The sequence below is a fragment of the Budorcas taxicolor genome, chromosome 7 (assembly GCF_023091745.1).
Source record: "Budorcas taxicolor isolate Tak-1 chromosome 7, Takin1.1, whole genome shotgun sequence".
Lineage (NCBI taxonomy): Eukaryota > Metazoa > Chordata > Mammalia > Artiodactyla > Bovidae > Budorcas > Budorcas taxicolor.
In genome coordinates, this window is record NC_068916.1 from 18,048,641 (window position 1) to 18,064,372 (window position 15,732).

Here is a 15,732-nt window from a genome sequence, read left to right on the forward strand (position 1 = left end):
GGTTGTCCAGTGGTCAAGACTCTGAGCTTTCACTGCCATGGCCCTGGGTTCAATGCCTGGTCAGGAAACTAGGATCCATCAAGCCTGGCTCTTCACACCAAAAAAAAAAGAGAGAGATTCAGCATATAAATTCAAGGGGCCCCACAAATATGCACTCTATAGCAAGGCCTCAAAGGGTGAAGCAGAGAAGGATGGCCCGAGTATTTTGTATCCCTGATCCCCAGCCCTGGCTTAGATCCAGCTCCCCTTGGAGAGAAAGGGGGGATCAAGATGTGATCAGCCTCATCCATGCGCATCTTGGCTGGAGGCCTTGGAGGGCTGTGTCTGTATGTATATATCTGTGTGTGTGTTCATACGCTTATGCAGTAACTTACCCCCACCACCCAGAGTGGAAATACCCTTGTACCCACAGTCATGTGGACAGGCACAGAAGGAAAATCCCCAGTCATCCACATTCTCACGCAGCCTGATGGAGCAGACACAAATTCTACAAGCACACGGACACCATGTTCAACCCCAGATACCCCAGACCATACCAGGTCACATGCGGACTTGTGGAAATGCACGCCTCTATCCACACAGACATTCTCAATATCTTGCAGGGAGCCAAAGAGTCTTGAAAACTCTGCAGCATTTTGGCTTTGTGGAATTTTTTAAAAAATATTTATTCATTTCATTTGGCTGCACTGGGTCTTAATTGTGGCATGCAAACTCTTAGATGTGGTATGTGGGATCTAGTTCCTTGACCAGGGATTGAACTCAAGCCTTCTGCATTTGGGAGGGTGGACTCTTAGCCACTGGATCACTAGGGAAGTCCCTGTCTGTGGGATTTTGCATGTATGTGCATGACCATAAATGTCTCCTGCCTTGGTGCTTTCAGGTGTGTCTGCAGATCTCTGTTTTTCAACATGACATCTGTCCATCCAGGTGTCTGTCTGTTTCTGAGTCTGCAACACTGCTTGGGTGTGTCTCTGACACTATGTGTCTGTGACACGCAACACTGCTGCGTGTCTGCATGTGTGTGTGACTATGTCCAGCTATGAATCTGACTTGAGGCTGAGCCCTGACTGTGTCTGTCCCTTTGTTTCTGCGCTACATCTGTGCCCTCTGCATTTCGGTCTCTTGTCTGCCTCTGTTTCTCTGATATTCCATTTGTATTGACAACTGTGGTCACTGTGTGTGTGTCTGTTGTCTCTGTCTGGAACTGTTTGCTGGGTGCAGCCTGTGTGTTATCCCCCTGCACCTGTCATCTGGATGGACAAGGACTTCTTTATGTATGTGTTGTCCCTCTGTACTTGTCACTTCGTGTCTGTGACTATGTGTTGCCTTTACAGCTGGCTATCTCTCTGAGTCTGTCTGCAGTCTGTGACTGTTCTGGCCTGTGTGTGTTGGTCACTTCCTGGCCATTGTGTGTTGCCTGCGTTCTGTCTGCTGTCCATCCACCTTTCTGGTGCCCCCCTCTGTGTCCACTCTCCAATCCTGGCTCCCTCTGGTGGTCCCATGAGGAATGGCCAGTGCGGATGGACCAAAGGGAAAAGAGTTAAGGGAAGAGGAAGCATTTTAGGCAAACTGTGAGTCCTGAGCGGCTACACAGAAGGGAAGGCTTGGGTGTAATGGTGGGGTCCACACATGGCCCAGCCTGGCAGACCTGGGGGGCGGATCTGGCCTCTCAGCCTACAGACCTCTTGCCCACCCATCCTGCGGAAGGCTAGAAGGCAAGATGCCTGGGTCTCTCACAGTGGGTGGGGGCAAGAGCCTTCCTCTGGGGACGTCACCCGTTAAACTTCCTCTCTCAGCCACACAGGAAGCTGAGACGGCTCAGGGCCCAGCCCTGAGAAAGCACAGGCCCCCAGGACCCCTGGGGAAAGGGTCCCGCTGGGCCAGCCCTTCAGGGACCATGGGATCCACAGCTGAGTAAGCGCTGCCCCCTCTCCCATCCTCTGGACCAAGATTCCCAGACCAGGCCTGGGCTGGGGCTGAGGGGAGCAAGGCTGGGGCAGGCCGGGGAGGGACCGTGAGGCACAGGGGCAGGTGGCTGGAATCAGAGCAGGACTCAGCTGGCCTACAGTATGGACTCTGCTCTCAGGCACACTCAGGCCACTCTGGGACTTTCCCCAGTCTCTCTCTCCCTCTCCCTCTCTATGATTAAGTTTGTTGCTCTGAGCGTGTGCCTTTTGATACATCTCAGTGATGGGGAGTCTGGCTTCCGGGGTCAGCAGTGGGGGAAGGGGGACTCTGTGTGTCCATGTGTGTGTGTGATTGATTGTGTGGGATTTACGTCAGTGTGAGGATGAAGCTCAGCGTGAGGAGGTCCCCATGTCTGGGGCAGTGTGTCTGCACTCCCTCTCCATCCTTTCTCTCTGTCTCTCTCTCTCTGAGCCCAGTCCCCGAAGCCTCTGCACGGTGGCTGGGGGGAGAGGGCCAGGGGAGGAAGGCAGAGATTACAGCCTTTCCAGGAGGATCAGGGCACACTGCCCTCTTTCCTTGGATAGGAAACCTGGGGTCAGTCGCCAGGGCCCCATGAAGTCTTGGGGCAGGGCCTCGCACATATACCCAGTGACCCGACCAGCTATCCAAGAAAAGGGGGGGTGTACTGGCTCGGCTACACACACACAGTCTTACCTGGAGAGTCCGATCTTTTCAGTCAGACACTGTATAGAATCGTGCACACACACACATACACACACACACATAATCACGCACGTGTGCAGACACACACAGAAGCAAGTCCCTGGACCCAATAAACCCTTTTCTGTCCCACAGAGGGGGTCCCCCTGCCCTGTTTGATTGGTTCTTCGAAGCAGCCTACCCTGCCTCCCTGCAGGAAGGTGAGTCAGGGGCCATCGCTCGGGAGGTGGGGGGGTGGGGGGGAGGGGGAGATGAGGGTGGGCCTGGGACCCTGAACTTAGTGGCTCATTTTCCGTGCAGATCCCCCCATCCTGCGCCAGTTCCCCCCAGACTTCCAGGACCAGGTATGCAGGCTGGCTCCTTTCTTCCCCTGGGGCCAGGGCCTGTTCCCCTGGGGGAGGGAACCCAATGTCTCGGACCATGGACCACCCCCGGGAGCTCTGTGGTGGGGCCCAACCTGAGTGGCCAAGCAGTGTGTGCTTCTCTCCATCCCCAGGAGTCTATGCAGATGGTGCCTAAATTCTGCTTCCCTTTTGATGTGGAAAGGTATGGAAGGAAGCAGACACCTGAGGACGCAGGGATCCAGACCTCTCATGGACCCTCAGTACTCAAACACCCAGAGACTCAGACAGCAGAGCTCCTATGCCCAGGGGCCTAGGGACTCAGACACCCAGGGAATCTGACAAATAGTGACCTATACACAAAGGGACTCATTTACCCAGGGACTCAGGGTTCCAAAGGCCCAGGGATTCAGGGGCCCAGGGATCCAGGGGTCCAGGGACCCAGGGCCTCAGGGACCCAGGGACTCAGGGAACCATGGGCTCAGAGATTCAGGGATCCAGGAGCTCAGGGACCCAGGGCCTTAGGGATCTAAGGACTGAGGGGCTCCAGGGACTGAGGGACCCAGGGGCTCAGGGACCCAGAGGCTTTGGGATCCAGGGACTCAGAGAACCAGGAACTTGAGGGATCCAGGGACTCAGAGAATCAGGGACAGAGGGACCCAGGGACTCAGAGAACCAGGGGCCCTGTCAACTAGGGACTATGTGCCCAGGGCCCCAGACTGATGGACACAGTATGAGGAGCACTGACACGGGCGTGGAGGGGAGAGGCGTTCACACGGGTGGGATGCCCAGGTCTCTGAGAGCCTTTCCTGCTCCCAGGGAGCCCCCCAGCACCGCTGTACAGCATTTCACCTTCGCGCTCACGGATCTGACCGGCACCCGCAGGTTTGGTTTCTGCCGCCTGCGGGCTGGTGCTCTCAGCTGTCTCTGCATCCTCAGGTGTGGGAGATGGGAGTCTGGGGTGGGGGTTGGGGCCTCTGCCCAGGGGCACTCCATGGAAACTGTGTCCACTCTCCACAGCCACCTGCCTTGGTTTGAGGTATTCTACAAGCTGCTGAACACAGTGGGGGACCTCCTGGCTCAAGACCAAGTGAGACCAACCCTCCCTGTCATTTCTGCAGGAGTCCCAGCCGCGCCCCACCCCCCACCACCCAAGCCCTCAGCCTCCCAGGCCTGACCTGGGCCCCTTGACTCCTCCCAGACATACCCAGCCTGAGTCAAGACCCTCAGAGTCCCCAACCCACGTCGTGGCTCAGATATCCCACCCCCACCCAGGTCTCAGAGGTGGACGAACTTCTTCTAAATCTCCTGCAGCAGCCCCTTCCTGGGACCCAGGCCTCAGTAGGTCTGGACCTGGTGAGTACTCCTCACCCCTGGGCGGTGGCGGACCGCCGGTGGCAGGAGAGGCTGCACCCAGGCCCTGAGGAGTACGCCGTACATCTCTCCCCCAGGGCAGTGGAGTAAGGATTGCCAGTGCACAAGGCCTGCAGTCCCCTGTCCCTGGGAAGAACACGTCGGTGAGCAGGGATGGGGAACCCTGGAAGGTTGGGATCCACGTGACGACAATCCACTGACTGATCGGTCCTCTCCCTCCCCCCATTCCCCCAATCCCCCGCCAGCTTTCCTGCTTCGTGGCTCCCGACTCCGGCCGCCTGCCATCCATTCCTGAGAACGTGAGTGGAGACCCCGGGAGGGAGCTCTGGGGGAGGGTAGAGGTCCAGAAACCAGGAGGGGGCTGTGAGATACTATGGTCCCTTGTGTCCAGCGTGTCTCTCTGTTCTTCAGAGGAACCTAACGGAGCTGGTGGTGGCGGTGACCGACGAGAACATCGTGGGACTGTTCGCCGCCCTCCTGGCAGAGCGAAGGGTCCTGCTCACGTCTAGCAAACTGAGCACAGTGAGGCGGGGGTCGCAGGGCCAGGGAGGGACAGAGGCTTCGCTTGGCCTCTGGAGGCGGGACAACCAGGGCGGATTCCTAGCTCTAACCCCACTAGGCGAGACCAGAGGACAAAGTCCTGGCTCTGCGCCTTTGAAGGTCGTGGTTGCGTTGAACCCTGGTTCCACCTTCTTGGGGGAAATCCTAGGGGGATGCTGTGTAGTCTGGCTTTGGTGCGCTGAGTCCAGGCTCCACCCACTACGGGCCGGAACAAGACTGGCTCCACCCCACGAAGGGTGAGCGCTGCTGCTGCTGCTGCTAAGTCGCTTCAGTCGTGTCTGACTCTGTGCGACCCCAGAGACGGCAGCCCACCAGGCTCCCCCGTCCCTGGGATTCTCCAGGCAAGAACACTGGAGTGGGTTGCCATTTCCCTCTCCAATGCATGAAAGTGAAAAGGGAAAGTGAAGGCGCTCAGTCGTGTCCGACTCCTAGTGACCCCATGGACTGCAGCCTACCAGGCTCCTCTTCCCATGGGATTTGCCAGGCATCCGCCCCTACCACCAGGAGGAAGGACGGGGGAAATGGAGGCTGCATGCTGGCCCCACCCCTAGGGGCGGGACTAGGAAGGGACTGAATTCGAGCTCCACTTCTTTAGGGGTGAGGTCAATGGGGCTGAACCTTTGCTCCACCTCTAGAGGTGGGACCAGGGAGGGACTGAATTCTAGCTCCACCTCTTTAGGGGTGGGGTCAGTGAGGCTAACCGTTGCTCCACCTCTCGAGGCGGGACCAGGTCCGGCTCAATCCTAGTTCTGCTTCTTTCCGGATGGGGTTGGTGGGCTGGGTCCTACCCCTAAAGAGAGTGATCCGGAGAGTTGAATATTGGCTTCTCCCCCTAGAGAGGAAGAGACTAGCACGTGCCGAGTCCTGGCACCACCAGCCCCCAGCAGTGTAATTTGCAGAATTATTGGCCTTCACGTGAAAGTGTTTTGAGTTTTCACTTCTTACCCAGTATTCGCTGAGGAAGGGAGTGGAGGGGGACAGGAGACTGAGGACGTGAGAAATGAAGTCGGGGGAGCCACCGTCCCAGAGAGGAATCCTTGAAGCTGGGAGTCCAGGCTCTGACTCCAAGGTCCCCTCCACCCGTCCCCAGCTGACCTCCTGTGTCCACGCGTCCTGTGCTCTCCTGTATCCCATGCGCTGGGAGCACGTGCTGATCCCCACGCTGCCGCCGCATTTACTGGACTACTGCTGGTGAGGGGCGGGGCCTGGGGAGGGAGCAGGGCTTGGGGAAGAAGCCTGGGGTCCTAGGGACCCGGGGGCGGCGCCTGCGTGACCGGGCCCCCTCGGTCGTCCGCAGCGCGCCTATGCCCTACCTCATCGGAGTGCACGCCAGTCTCGCTGAGGTAAGCGGGAGCTGGCCTGGATGGCACGGGCGGGCGGAGTGTGTACCCTTCCCCGCCCGAGATACTCGGGCCCTGAGCGGCCACCCCCTCCGACTCCCCAATGCAGAGAGTGCGGGAGAAAGCCCTGGAGGACGTCGTGATGATGAACGTGGACTCCAATACCTTGGAGACACCCTTCGACGACGTGCAGGCGCTGCCCCCAGACGTGGTCAGTGTCGCCCGCTCCCCAGCCTCCTGCCTCATCCGGTAGGCTAGGCTCAGCGCCGGCCCGCTCAGCGCTGCCCCCTTGTCCCCCAGGTGTCTCTACTGAGGCTGCGGCTAAGGAAGGTCGCTCTGGCCCCTGGGGAAGGGGTGTCCCGTCTCTTCCTCAAAGCTCAGGCCCTGCTCTTCGGAGGGTACCGCGATGCGCTCGTCTGCAGCCCGGTAAGTAGCAGGAACGAGAAGGGAGCAGCCCCGTGGGTGCCTGCAGGATTCGGAATAATAATACCCATTTTGTAATGGAGTGCTTACTTTGAGCTTCCGTTTGAGTGCTAAGTCGCTTCAGTCGTGTCCGACTCTTTGCGACCCCATGGACAATAGCCCTCCAGGCTCCTCTGTCCATGGGATTCTCCAGGCAAGAATACTGGAGTGGGTTGCCATTTCCTTCTCTAGCGCTTCTGTTTGCTCATCTGTAAAATGGGACCACAACAGTACCCACCCAAAAAGGTCATATGTGTCTGAAATGCTCGGACAGTGCTTGGCACATTGCAATAGATAAACGCTAGGTTTACAGTTGCTGTTATTATCTCAATGCTCATAACAATACAATGAGAGGGATACTATTATGGTCCCAGTTTACATATGAAAAAACCAAGACTTGGAGAAAACCCACAGCAGGTGGGTGTTGAAGCCAGGGCTTTGATCTGCTGACTTTCAACCCTGACACCCTCCCCACCCCTACCCCCAGTTTCTCACAACTGTTCTATAAAAAGGTTGTCGGAGAATTCGATCATTTGAGAATCTGATGTTCTAGTCAGCTCTGCCGGAAACTGTCCATTTCTCCTCCTCCTCTGTCTCCGCTCCATTCTGGCCTCCCTTGTTTGTTTGTTGCCTGAATCAGCGCTCTCATCGAGTCACTGTAAGTTCCCTCTCCCGGTTCTCACCCCCGCGCTCCATAGTCTGACCTCCTCGCAACCGCCAGAGGTCACTTAGGAGTATGAGTCAGGTCCCATCTGCCACCCCGCTCCGGGTAAAAGCCCAGATCCTCCCTGCTGCCCATGAAGTCCTGCTGGAGTTCAAGCACACAGAGGCACTCCATCAATGTTCGCTGCACAGATGGACAGTAGAATAAGGAAGGCAGAATAAGGGATCCAAGACAGCCGCGAGGAGCTTAGAATTCGACTCCTTCTTCCAGGGCCAGCCTGTCACCTTCAGTGAAGAAGCCTTCTTGGCCCAGAAACCCGGGGCGCCGCTGCAGGCCTTCCACCGGCGGGCTGTGCACCTGCAGCTGTTCAAACAGGTGGGCCAGAGCCTTGGGGGCGGGGCTGAGGCCGAAGGGGCGGGGTTAGGGGCGCTGATGCGCTCACCCCAGAGGGCGGAGCCGGGGCTGGAGGGATGGACGCCTGGGTTCACTGGGCGGGGCGAGAGTTGGCCCTGCCGGATCCCCCACTCCAGGGTCTCCGGGGTGGGAGAGACATGAATTCTTGGGTCTCTGAAAATGGAAGCCCTTGACCTGAGTTCCTAGGGATAAGCTTTACTTCTAGGTCCCTGAGGAGATTGGGCTGGAACCAAATTATTGAGTCCTAACGCGGGGGCCTCCTGGATCGAGGATGGAGGTTCATGTCAGACTCCCTTTGCGGGGAGGGGAGGCAGGCCGGCCTTTTGGACCCCAGGGATGGGGGGAGGGGGAGGGGGAACCGGACATTTGGGTTCTGGGAAGAAAGTTGGATGAACTTCAGTGTCCTTCAGGGTGAACTGGCTTCTAGGGTCCCTGGAGGTGGAGTCGACCTCTTCCCAGGGTCATTGAGAGGAGGCAGGCATGTGTGGAGTGGCAGTCTTACTTCTCCGACCCTGTGAGCGAGAGTCTAGTGCCTGAAGACAGATCCTGACTTGGGGTGGAGAGGGGCGGACCTCTGACTTGCTGAGTTGGGCTCCAGACTCCTGGAGCCTCATGTTGGGGAAGGGTGGGGCCAAGGATGTCTTCTATGTCTTGTTGGGAGTAGATCCCTAGACCTCGAATTCTAATGTTTGGGGCACCCTGATTTCCTGTTTCTCCCACACGCCCAGTTCATCGAAGGCCGACTGGAGAAGCTAAACACGGGTGAAGGCTTCTCAGACCTCTTTGAGCAGGAGATCACTTGTAGTGGGGCCTCCTCAGGTAAGCTCTGCACCTGGCCTCAGAGGCCCCACCTCACCAGCACCCCCACCTAAGCCCACCCACCCTGAAGATGCTATGCTCTCTGCTCTCTTCTCTGCAGGGACACTCCGATCCTACCAGCTTTGGGCAGACAACCTGAAGGTAGTAATACCACTTTTAGTGTTTATCACAGGATTAAATTAAACCCATAGCCATCCTCACTATGCCCATGTATAGAAAGAGGTGAAAAAAATCAAGACTCAGGGAGAGGGACTTTCCTGGCAGTCCAGCAGTTAGGACTCTGCGCTTCCAATGCAGAGGGCAGGGGAGTTTGATCCCTGGTCAGAGAACTAAAATCCCACATACCACACACACACAAAAAAAACACACAACAAAAAACCTGTATGCCTATGGTGATAGTTATGCAACTACTGTAAACCTGCCAAAAGTCATTGAGTTGTGCAAGTAAGGCAAGTGACTTGTATGGTATGTAAATTATAACTCAGTTTTTTAATTTAATAAAAAAGAAAATTCAGAGAGGGAGAAAGGTTTTTCCAGCGACACACAACCCAGGTGGGCAGGTGGGGTCTGGGATATGCCTATGCCTCTCTGCCTTGGCTTTCTCTCCACAGAAAGGTGGTGGCGCCCTTCTGCACTCCGTCAAGGCCAAGACCCAACCAGCTGTCAGGAACATGTACCGCTCGGTGAGGCTGGGGTGGACAGACCAGTTACCAGGGTGACCAAGCCAGAGGATGTTCTAACCTTCTGTTTAGAGGACAGTTTATCAAACTGAACCAGCAGTTAAACCAGTTGCAATGTTTCCTACTTTTATTTTCCATTGACTGTGTTCTTTCCCGTTTGTCAGATCATGTCTTTCCTATTTAAAAATGATCACCAGGATTCTTTGGCAAACATCTCGGGGTATTCCTTCTGAGACACTAACATTCCTGCTTGCACGCTTAGTGTTTTGTTTTTCTCCCAAATCCAAAAGTTTCCTGGGACCAGCTCCCGCAGCTCGGAACCGTCTGTTGAATTTTTATTCTTTGCTCTTCTTTTGAACACTGATTTTTTACAGCGTTCCAGCTTTGCCACTCCCTGTTTCATTTGGGGGTTATCTCCTCGAGGAATATTCCTTTTATATTAGTCAAAGAGGCATGTTTGTATTGACTCCTTAGCTGGTACAGGGGGATTCTGAATGGATTTTGAGTCACCCATGAGCAGATGGCAAGATGAATCTGTCCTCAGGGGTGGAGGGCCTGGTTCTCAAATACCCATGTCAAATCACTCTTTCGGTTCCTCCATAGGCAAAGAGCGGCTTGAAGGGTGTGCAGAGTCTTCTCATGTACAAGGTAAAGTCAGTGGCCAATGCCAGGGGACAGTGGGGGGAAGCAGTTCCTGGCTTACTCACCCTCTTCCTAGGAAGGGGACTCTGGCCTGCAGAGGGGGGGCTCCTTGAGGGCCCCTTCCCTCACCAGCCGCTCAGATCGTCTGCAGCAGCGCCTGCCTATCACCCAGCACTTTGGACAGGTAAGCCCCCTCCCACTTAGTGCCAATGCACACACCTGGAATTATCACCAAGTCCTTCTCTCCTTCTCTGCCTCCAATCAGACATCTCAACTACCCCCAAATGGGATGCCCACACCATCCCCCATTCACAGAGCCCCCTGATTCTGTAGCTTCTGAGGCCCTGCCCCCAGGCCCCAAATGTGTCCTTTGCAGAACCGGCCCCTTCGCCCTAGGAGTCGCCCCAGCAGGAGACTCAGGCTGGAAGAGAAGCCCTCTGAGTCCCTGGAAGAGACGTAAGACTCCAAGGCAGGGGATTGGAGGGAGGGTAGTGTTGGAAGTGGGGGCCAGGACTGATGGGAAAGTGGGTCCCCAGACTCCAGACACTTAGGGCAGCTGGTCTGGGGCAGAAACCTGAGGCTGCCCATCCTTACCCAGGACACCCTCCCTGAGCCCAGAGGATGCTCAGGACCCGTGGGCAGAGGAAGCGCTGGACAGCAGCTTCCTGGGGTCTGGAGAAGAACTGGATTTGCTAAGTGAGATATTGGATAGCCTGAGCACGAGAGCCACGCGGACTGGTAGCCTGCGGCCCAGCCAGAGTTTAGACTGCTGCCACAGAGAGGACTTGGACAGCTGCCTCAGCCTGGTGAGAGCCCCACTCCCCGGCCCCCCAGTCCCTCCCCATTTGTCCATCCAACCTGCCAGCGCCTGCTTCATCCAAAGGCCAGCAATCTGCCATCTCCCACCCCCACCCAGCCTGACATACCCGGAAGATCGAGTTGGCAAGCAGATGACGACAAACCTCCAGAGCCCCAGCCCCTGTCCCTGCTGCCTCTGCACACCCCTCAGCCTTTGGATGCCACAAGCTCCGGGAAGCACCCCACTTGCCAACTGCCTTCAGAGGCCAGCCCAGAAATTGAGTCTCCATCCCAGTCTTTGACAGCTTCTGCAGGCCCCAGCAGCAAAGGGTACCCTGGATCCTCTCCCACTGAGCCCCAGCCTCTCCGCTTCTCCCCTCCCCATGAAGCAATTGAAGATCCCACAGCCCAGGAGGAGCCCTGCTCCCAGCTCTTGGCAGCACCCAGCCAGCCCAGCCCTCCAGAAAGCCCCCGACCTGAGCCCAACTTGGGTGTTACCTGGACATCCCAAGCCCTTGATTCTTTCTCGGATCTGGGTTCCTCAGAGAACCCCAGAGCCCTGCCTTCAGAGGGCCTGCCCGCAGTTCACCTCCAGCCCCTCGAGGAGCCAGAAGCCCCCAGGTCCTCAGCTTCACCTGCAAGCAACTGGCAGGAGCCCCAGGCCAGGAGTGGGCCCAGAGTCGCTGAGCTTAAAAAGTGTTTTGAAGGTTAAGGACCAAGGATCTGGGAGAGACTCTGGCCCCTTGTTAATAAAGCCTCAAGAGCCCAAAGCTGGATTTTCCTGTTGAGTTTATCTGGGAGCCCTCTTGTGCTCAGGAACCCACACCACTCACCACCTCCCTCCTGAGGCAACCTCAGGCTGGCTCTGAGGTCCAGCTAAAAGCCCCTCCCTTCCAGGAAGCCCTCCCAGCCCCTAGGGCCCTCGAGAACTTAGAATTCCTCTCCCAACAGCCTATGTGCCCTGTAGGAGTCTCCTTCATCTAGGCTAATTCCTACTCCTACCAGCCCACAGGAAGGTCTTATAATATCTCACCACCCACTATATAGATATATGTGTAAAGTGAGCAGCCTCAGTGTCCCCTGCCCTCAAGGGCACAGTCTTAGAAGCACCTTATTCCCTTCTATTGTTAAGCACTGGATGGGTTTGATTGCCCAGAGAGGGCTCTGCCTTCCCCCAAGGTCACACAACCAGGAAGGGTAATGGGTAGAGGGAGGGGACCTAGATGGGCAGGCAGCCCCGCACCGTCTCCTTGGAGTCCTGGGGAGCCCGGGCCTCAGCTGCGTGGGAGAACTGAAAGGAAAGGAGAGGGGGGGAGTGTCGGGCCTGTGCGGCAGCGGGACAGATAACCGATGGTGCAGCAAGCGAGGAGGTGGGTCCCCAGCCCTGGCACCCCAACTGCAGGCAGAGTCAAGCAGAGGTGGCATGCTTCGCAGAGCCCGCCCGGCAGGTGCCCCGCGGCCCCCCAAGTCCTCCGGAACCGTCAGAGGCTGGTATCTCAGTGGTTGTGAGAGAGCAAGTGCCGGGCAGTCCTGAGCAGTGGTGGCGGCTGTGGCCAGCCCCAGCCTTCAGATGAGCCGTTCCTCAGGCGGCAGCTTGAGGTTGGGGGGCGGTGGAGCTCGGGCACCCACCTGCTCCTCACTGCTGGGCCGGTAGGTGCCCTCCGTTTGCCTCTTCTCCCGTAGCTTCCGCACCAGCAGGGCCAGACCCACAGCCAGGAGCAGGGCAGCCAGGAGAGAGAAAACCACGATGATGGCGGTGATGGCCTCCTGTGACTGCGTGGGAGGGGGGATGGGTGTGAGTTACCCCTGAATCTGGACATCCTGTCCACCCTCCTGACCCGGAGAAGCCTCTGGGGATGGTAATCCGCTCTCCCTAACACCTGCTGCCTTGGGTGACTGGGTTCCTTCCCCCAGGGTTCCTGATCCCCATCTATCATACCTGGGCTCCTGGGCTCTTCCACCTGCTGTGTCTGGGGTCCTCCTTCCAAGTGCTGCCACACCTAAGCTTCTAGCTCCCCCTTCCCCCTGCCTGAGAGGCACAGGGGGCTCCTGACCTTGCCAGGCTGGGTATTCTTGCTCACTCCCTTCCAGGCATTCTTGGTCTCCCCATTTGCCAAGTTGGCCTTCTGATCTCTCCCATAGGGTTCTCCAATGCCTCCCCCCACCAAATCCAACAGTCACCCCTGAAAGTCTAGGCCCTGCCATCTGCTACCTGAGGGACTCTTCGATAAAATCCCTTCTGCCCTCCTCCACTATACACCACCCTCCCCACTCAACTCACCAGGGCTCCATTGGAACCAGGGCTGGGGCCAGAGGGCGTAGTGGTGGTGTTCACACTTGTAGAGGTCGTAGAAAGTGCTGGGGAGTGGTAGAGAAGACAATGCCAAGTTGCTCAGTCATGTTCAACTCTTTGCGACCCCATGGACTGTATAGCCTGCCAGGCTCCTCTGTCCACCGGATTTTTCAGGCAAGAATACTAGCGAACCCAGCTCCTCCATGGCAGGTGGATTCTTTACCTGCTGAGCCATCTGGGAAGCTCCAGAGAAGATAAATGAACCCCCATCTATTCCTTCCCATCTGGAAACATCTTCATCATCCTTGGGCATTTCCCCTCACTAGAACTCTGCCCTTCTGAGACTTTCATTCTGTGGGTACCCTCCATGAAGGGGATGGCCTCATTGATTTTGCTTCTCTGGGGACCCCCACCCCTGGTAGCCCAGCAGCGAGTAATCAACCAACAGCAGTTTGCAGTTTGCACTGAGTTGGGGGCTATTATAATGGACAGTGTCCGGAAACCCAACCCTTCCCCCCTACAACCCACCTCCCCGGCCCTCCCTCAGCCCTTAAGGAGCTGGGCGGATCCTGTATTTCCCCGGAGTGTCTGACTCACACACCTCCCCCCAGGCACCCGAAACTAGAATAGAGGGCAGAAAGGCAGGGTCCACACCTTAGGCCAGTCTGCTCAACCTGGGCCTGAAGCCCCAGGCAGGCTTCCTCCTGATTCGCATTTCCCAGAGTCCTCAACCTTACTGAGACTCCGGCCCCCAGGCCTCCTCTCCCAGCAGCTCACAATTCCACCCAACTCAGGAATTCTCCTAGACCAACTCCAACCTTCCAAGGAAGCTCGGACTCTATCGACTCCGTCTCCCAAGGCATCACATGCCCGCTCCTGGGTTCTTGACCTCTCAGTGTTGCAGGGACATAGCTCTTCAGAGCCCAGACCCCCAGCGCCCGGGACCGGTACCTACCTTGCCCCCCGACCCGGCCCCAGCGGGCCAGCAGCAGTGGCAGGCCGAGCGCCAGGAGCGGCTCCAGGCTCGGGCTCGCCATGGGCCAGGTGACAGGCTGGTGGCACAGGGAAGGGGCTTGTCGCGGGTGCCGCTCCTACCGCATCTCCGACCGGGGGTACCTTCGACCCCGCACCTGGGAGCTGAAGGAGAAAGGCCAGGGCGTGGGGGAGGGGGCCGGATCCAGGCACTGGCCCCTGGGAGGGGCGACCCGTGCCGGCCACCCGCGAGTCCCGCCCCGCCCCACCGCCAGAGGTCAGAGATTAAAGATTAACTCTGGGCGGCGCGTTCATGGGCTAGGGAAAGAGGAAAAGGAGGGAAGGGGGGAGGGGGCGGCAGGCCCAGCCGCACGACCTGCCTCCTTACCTGGTCCGGGCGTCTTCGACCTCGCTCTGCGTCTGGATGCCGGTCCTTCGCTCGAACCCTCGGTACGTCGGTCAGTGGCTGGGTCGCACTGTTCCAGCTCCGCCCGCTCACGTGACCCGGAAAGTTTAGTCACTCACCTGGGAGGGCAGCGCACTTCCGGCTTCTGCACCTGAGCCTAGATGAGAGGGCGGGGCCTAGAGGGGGCGGGGCCGCGCCGCGGACGCACCTGTAACGGGAACCCAATCCAAAATCCGAAGGCATAAAAAGAAGTGTAAGCGCGCAGGTGTAAAAGGGGCCTCTCACCTGCACTGCAGGTACACCTGTAGAATTGTCCAGGTGTGGAAACACACAGGGCATGGAAACATCCGTGTGTGAAGCACTCCTGTCTTGGGCAGACCGGGATGGGGAGCCTCTAAGGAAAACACACCTATGTGGCACACACCTGCATGAGAGCTAACGTGTAAAGAAGACATCTGCATGGAAGTGTAAGAACGCCGATGGGATACATCTGCCCTGAAACACATCTATTTGGAGTATAGCTGAATGGAAGCCTGCCTGGGGGAAAAACAGCTGTAGAGAACACACCTGCATGTTAAACACCTGGCTGACGCACTGTGACGCGGGGCACATCTGCTTTGGGAATGCATCTGCATGACTCACCTATGAAATGAACAAGACTTGCCGTGGAGGAATTGCCGTGTGGAAAGACATTAGAAACACCTGTACAAGACACACCTGCATTGAAGTGCGCCTGTAGAGGACCCAGTTATATGAAAAAGCCCCATATGGATGGATATTTAAATGGAATACACCTGTGGTGGGGGAGGCTGTGTAACGCATTCCTGGGTGGAGGAATCCCTGTTGAGACACATACTTATGAGGTGGAGGAAACAACCTTGCAGGAGGGACAGCTGCATAGAACTGAGCTCACGTGGGAGGGAGACCTGAGCACGCCTGCGTGGGGCACACTAACATAGAAGCACATCTGAGGGGGGCTCGTGTGTACTGAGATCCACCTGTCAAGGATGCACCTGTGAGAAACCATTTGTTTGGGACATTTCCGTGCGAAAATACCTGTATCCCCCTGTGCTCTAGGGCACCTGCGAGGGCCATCTGTGAATGAAAACGTCTATGAGGAGACCCTCTATAAGAGGCTTTGTCTGGAACACACCTGTTAGGGCACACCTATCTGGGCATTTTGCCAGGGAACCATATTGCCCTCTCAGCTGTATCTTTGGATAAAGGACGATGGTAATAAGCGACCCCATCCTGCGGACTCTAGAGTGAAGTGTTACGGTTAAGGGAAAATTAATCCCTTCCAGGTCATAGATCAACGATGGGTAAGAACCCCAGGTC

At 57.0% G+C, this 15,732-nt stretch overlaps 2 protein-coding genes across 2 annotated transcripts; one reads left to right on the forward strand and one right to left on the reverse strand.

The window, feature by feature from the left end:
* Positions 1-1,897: 1,897 nt before the first annotated feature.
* On the forward strand, positions 1,898-11,435 carry DENND1C (DENN domain containing 1C). The gene is made up of 23 exons (XM_052643653.1): positions 1,898-1,914; positions 2,764-2,828; positions 2,929-2,972; positions 3,125-3,174; positions 3,789-3,908; positions 3,990-4,059; positions 4,245-4,325; positions 4,421-4,486; positions 4,589-4,642; positions 4,755-4,865; positions 5,995-6,095; positions 6,202-6,247; positions 6,354-6,455; positions 6,545-6,670; positions 7,641-7,745; positions 8,513-8,603; positions 8,704-8,744; positions 9,215-9,286; positions 9,887-9,931; positions 10,002-10,109; positions 10,302-10,381; positions 10,524-10,731; positions 10,842-11,435. The coding sequence occupies exons 1-23, from the start codon at positions 1,898-1,900 to the stop codon at positions 11,433-11,435; spliced, it is 2,397 nt and encodes a 798-aa protein (XP_052499613.1).
* Positions 11,436-11,942: 507 nt separating this feature from the next.
* On the reverse strand, positions 11,943-14,053 carry CRB3 (crumbs cell polarity complex component 3). The gene is made up of 4 exons (XM_052644301.1): positions 13,972-14,053; positions 13,005-13,081; positions 12,353-12,496; positions 11,943-12,014 (listed from the first exon to the last, which is right to left on the reverse strand). The coding sequence occupies exons 1-4, from the start codon at positions 14,051-14,053 to the stop codon at positions 11,943-11,945; spliced, it is 375 nt and encodes a 124-aa protein (XP_052500261.1).
* Between the last annotated feature and the right edge of the window lie 1,679 nt (positions 14,054-15,732).